The sequence below is a fragment of the Diaphorina citri genome, unplaced genomic scaffold (genome assembly GCF_000475195.1).
Source record: "Diaphorina citri unplaced genomic scaffold, Diaci psyllid genome assembly version 1.1 scaffold770, whole genome shotgun sequence".
NCBI lineage: Eukaryota > Metazoa > Arthropoda > Insecta > Hemiptera > Psyllidae > Diaphorina > Diaphorina citri.
In genome coordinates this window covers 36,211-40,782 of record NW_007378203.1, presented here as the reverse complement: position 1 = coordinate 40,782, position 4,572 = coordinate 36,211, and the positions used below count along the sequence as shown (strand labels likewise).

Below are 4,572 nucleotides of genomic sequence, written 5' to 3'. Positions count from 1 at the left end.
TCCACATCATTAACAACCATCTCATTACATCCAAAATTAATGTAGTGCACATGGAGATCACATGTTAAACTGGAGGAGATCTCACAAAGTCCCAAGAGTAAGCAACCTACCAAACAACAAGCAACTGAACATAGTAAATGCATTATTTTGTATACTTACAGAAGAATCAGATGATATTGATAAAGTTGACTAAAGAAACGTAATGTACACCATAATTATGTTAGAGTAAACAGTGCTAACATTGGTTGCTATAATTTGAAAGATAAAACACTCAAAACACAGGACTTTCTTATAAAATGGTTACTAAAACACTCATGTCAACAAGTCACAGAAACGAGAACTTCCCATAATTTTCCTTTTCCTTGGCGAATTCTCTGGTTCGTGAGTTGGAATATTCAGGGAAATCAGACGGATGCATGGAAGTTTTGGATCGGGAGGCTGTGAAATGAGACATATTGACTGTTGTGTCCAGAGAATCCGCACTGATTCCTTTCTGACGCGATATAGGGGCTCCCAGATCCACCCAAGGCTCCACAACTAGACGAATACCGTGAAAGATCCGTCCGTTATACTTGTCGATGAGGCGATCAGCCACTGATTGGTCAGGACATGTCAGTATTGCTCTCTGGTGGCAGCCCAAGTTGTTGACACTGTTCACATTAAGGCTGTCCCGTTTGAACATACATTCGAGGTCGTCAATAGACATGTTCGTCGGAATATGGTTGATAAAAAGCAAATTAGCCATGTTCAATAGTTCAGGATAACATACATACCAGAGGAAATTCACCCAACATCAGTTCTGTAATGGTAGGCCAGGATAGTTCCACACCATTAACAACCATCTCATTACATCCAAAATTAATGTAGTGCACATGGAGATCACATGTGAACTGGATGAGATCTCACGGTAGGTACCTCCTATCTATTTGATGTAGGTACTTCTACAGCATCTACAGCAAAGGGTATTTCATGCTGCATTGAAAGGGGGGACTACACGACTACAGGGGGACAGTAGAGGGAGAGACTCTCTCTCCTTTAACAATGGCACTTGTGACATGAATTCCAATATGGGAGGGAGGAGGAGAGAACTTGACGTTAGCTATATTTTTTATTGTTATGGAAAACAATTGTTGAAATATATTTTCAGAAATAATGACGAGAGTGTGTGTAATTGTGTATACAGAGATAGGGAAGGAGGGAGAGGGAGAGAACGGGAGAGAGGAAGTAAGTGAGAGAGAGAGTGAGAGAGAGAGAGAGAAAGGAACGGGAAGAGAGGAAGGGACAAAAGCACTTTCGACTCTCTGCGCTGCTTTCAAGAGTTGCCTTCATAGTTGATGCATGGTTCCAAGCTCAGCAAAATCTATACCTAAATGGGTAAACACTAAACAAGGTGTCTATCCTCTATCATATAGAACTGACTACGAAAGGCATGTCTGATTTCACTGAATAAGTGCGAAAAAAGATTCATATGGGCTGTAACTAGATGAAACAATTCACTATTGTAGATGCGAAACCAATTCATTCACATCACACACAATCTCAGGAACGACAGAGGACTAACCAGAACCTTTGCAGAACAATGGTTACTGTTCCGCGTACAACTTTCCCTCGGTATACAACTTTGTCTAGAAGGGCAATAAACAAAGGGTCTCCAATATTCAAGAGTTGCCTTCATAGTTGATGCATGGTTCCAAGCTCTGCAAAATCTATACCTAAATGGGTAAACACTAAACAAGGTGTCTATCATATAGAACTGACTACGAAAGGCATGTGTGATTTCACTGAATAAGTGCAAAAAAAGAAGAAAAAAAAATATTCATATGGGCTGTAACCTGTAACTAGATGAAACAATTCACTGTTGTAGATGCGAAACCAATTCGCGTACAACTTTCCCTCGGTATACAACTTTGTCTAGAAGGGCAATAAACAAAGGGTCTCCAATATTCGTCACCTTTTCCAGAAGACAGTCATAGTCATTATGTACAGTAGTACATGGACAATGTTAAGGACAGCTAGGTATCCTACAGGATAGAAGAAAATTCGAGGAAACATTCGAGGGGGCTCTCATGAGACGCAAACAATATTATGTCTCCAACTGGAAGGTAGGAGTACTTGAAATTCAAAAGCCCTCTATCTCGGGGATGTATGAAGGACTATGGGAGAAAACACAAGGGAAAATAGGGGGACATAAGGGAAATACAAGACAAAATGGGGGAACTTGACAGAGGTACGAAGTTGGGGGGACAATTGTACAAACAATCCGAACTGAGGAAAAGACAGTCAAGGTACACGACTTTCATTTTAATGAGGTGACAAAATTTATTCACCAATTTGTATTTTCCTTGGGTTGATTTTCTTTAACGACATGACATGTCTGTTTCTTTTGTGAAACGCACTGGGAAAGCGTCGTTTTGGCTTTGGCAGATTCATTTGAATATGAAATGTAGGGAAGAAAGAAATGTTCGACTAATGCAATGATAAGGTGACGATAATAATGGGTTCCTGCTCTCATTTTACACTGGTGAAGTTCAAGCTATAATAACATCTCAAGTTAGATCTAAGGGTGGCTAAGGGTGAAGCCAACATATAGGTATCCAAGGGTGGCTCATGGCTCAAGTAATTGACAGGTACTTATTACAAGTACCTAATAGAAGTAATTGACAGTAAGTAATACTTAAGTACGTGCTTGTACATCATTAAAGCAACATGTATGTTATTATTAAATCATACGAACATTCATGCTAACATACCAAACACTTCGATACTACCGGACATGTGAGAAATGTTGAAACTACTGATAAGGTTTGCCTGACTAACAATGAAACTGTTGAAAGATATCCATCAGGTGCTTTACTCCGTAATAATGGGTTCCTGCTCTCATTTTACACTGGTGAAGTTCAAGCTATAATAACATCTCAAGTTAGATCTAAGGGTGGCTAAGGGTGACGCCAACATAGGTATCCAAGGGTGGCTCATGGCTCAAGTAATTGACAGGTACTTAGTGACAGTAAGTAATACTTAAGTATTGTGAATCACCAAATGGAGTGTCTTGAAAAAGAAAAATATTGGAACAGAAAAATCAGTTTAAGATTAAAGTCAGCAAGTGCTTCAAATAAAGAGGTTTCAACTGATGGCGTATTCACAAACATTCACTGTACCTATCATTATGATACGGACAAGCCCGCTTGAATATTCCTCAATTTTACCCTTCTCTGATGTGAAAATGATGTTGAAAATGTGAAATTGAGAATGCAAATAAAAACCTATGGAGCAAACACAAAAAGATTAAAACACTACACAGAAATGTGGAGAACATTTCTGGGTTATATGGTTCAGCAATATACGCAACACCTTCAAAACATCACCATTCCCTAAAAAGACGTCACAGTAGCATTTCCAGCAGATATTTAGGTAGAGCTAGCATACACTGAGCCCTTTATGTTGAGCAATTTGAGATCAAGTTTGCAAGGAGGAACTGGCAGATTTTCGGGAAATTGACGAGTTGAATGAGTATAGCTACTGGCTAATGACAGCATAACTAATACGTGCAAACTTGTAAACACAGGGCAATATGCATATGAGAATATTATCAGAATAGTAACTTTGGACTGAAGAAAACTCAACATTGTCATTGAGCCATGAAACCAAACAATGTTCATTCAAAAACTTAGGTAGTGATAAGGTAAAACTGAAACACTACGTAGTATCAAAAGAAAAAGCTGTAAATGTGTAAATAGTTAGCAACTTCAATGAATTGAACGCTTTGAAATTGATAACCTGCCAAGACCCAAAATGTTGATCCATGAAGATCATGCAAGTGAATTAATGAGAAGTGTAAATAAATACACTCACCACGTATAAATAGATCACTTATCTTATCTAGCAAAGACTAGGTGATGCAAGTGAATTAATGAGAAGTGTAAATAAATACACTCACCACGTATAAATAGATCACTTATCTTATCTAGCAAAGACTAGGTGAGAGTAATCATAACTGGCAGGTTGTGGACTATTTACTTTCTACTATCAAAATTTTTTTCGATAAAAAAACACACACCGGTGAAACATTAGTTTAAATTGAAATTCGACCTCAATCGACCTCTTCACCTATGATAACGTGGGAAGATCAAAGGAAAAGGCCGCTGGAAAGGAACAAAACAAATTGATTGATTAAATTTTACACATGAGCGTGCCCGTATGACTTCAAAGGGTTTCAAAGTCGTTAGCGAACCTATGATAACGTGGGAAGATCAAAGGAAAAGGCCGCTGGAAAGGAACAAAACAAATTGATTGATTAAATTTTACACATGAGCGTGCTCGTACGACTTCAAAGGGTTTCAAAGTCGTTAGCGATGCTTTTGAACTGCGTCGATAATTTTCTCTGTTCGAATGGTCAGATATGAAACCCTTATTGCCTGTTGTTAAATAGACCATTACCTATCTGAAATTTACATGTCCCGAGAAAAAATTGTAAGTTACGAACTACGAATGGTTGCGTGATAACCACATTGCAAGTATTGAGAAAACGAAGCTTGCTGAACCAATCTTAAGGGTACGGACGTAGTGGTAAAA

The 4,572-nt window shown here is 38.5% G+C and overlaps 1 protein-coding gene across 1 annotated transcript; it reads right to left on the bottom strand.

Annotated features, from left to right (window-relative positions):
• Positions 1 to 225: 225 nt before the first annotated feature.
• Positions 226 to 3,831, bottom strand: LOC113468555. The gene is made up of 2 exons (XM_026825548.1): positions 3,451 to 3,831; positions 226 to 785 (listed from the first exon to the last, which is right to left on the bottom strand). Exons 1-2 carry the CDS (start codon positions 3,657 to 3,659, stop codon positions 326 to 328), a joined length of 669 nt encoding a protein of 222 aa, XP_026681349.1. The 5' UTR covers positions 3,660 to 3,831; the 3' UTR covers positions 226 to 325.
• Positions 3,832 to 4,572: the final 741 nt, after the last annotated feature.

Bases quoted from the DNA above. Each gene is read 5' to 3' on its own strand.
- LOC113468555 (XM_026825548.1), bottom strand. From the start codon at position 3,659: ATGAACATTGTTTGGTTTCATGGCTCAATGACAATGTTGAGTTTTCTT. The intron at 786-3,450 runs ATTGCTCAACAT...CTGATGTTGGGT, and splicing joins CCTTGCAAACTTGATCTCAA to GAATTTCCTCTGGTATGTAT.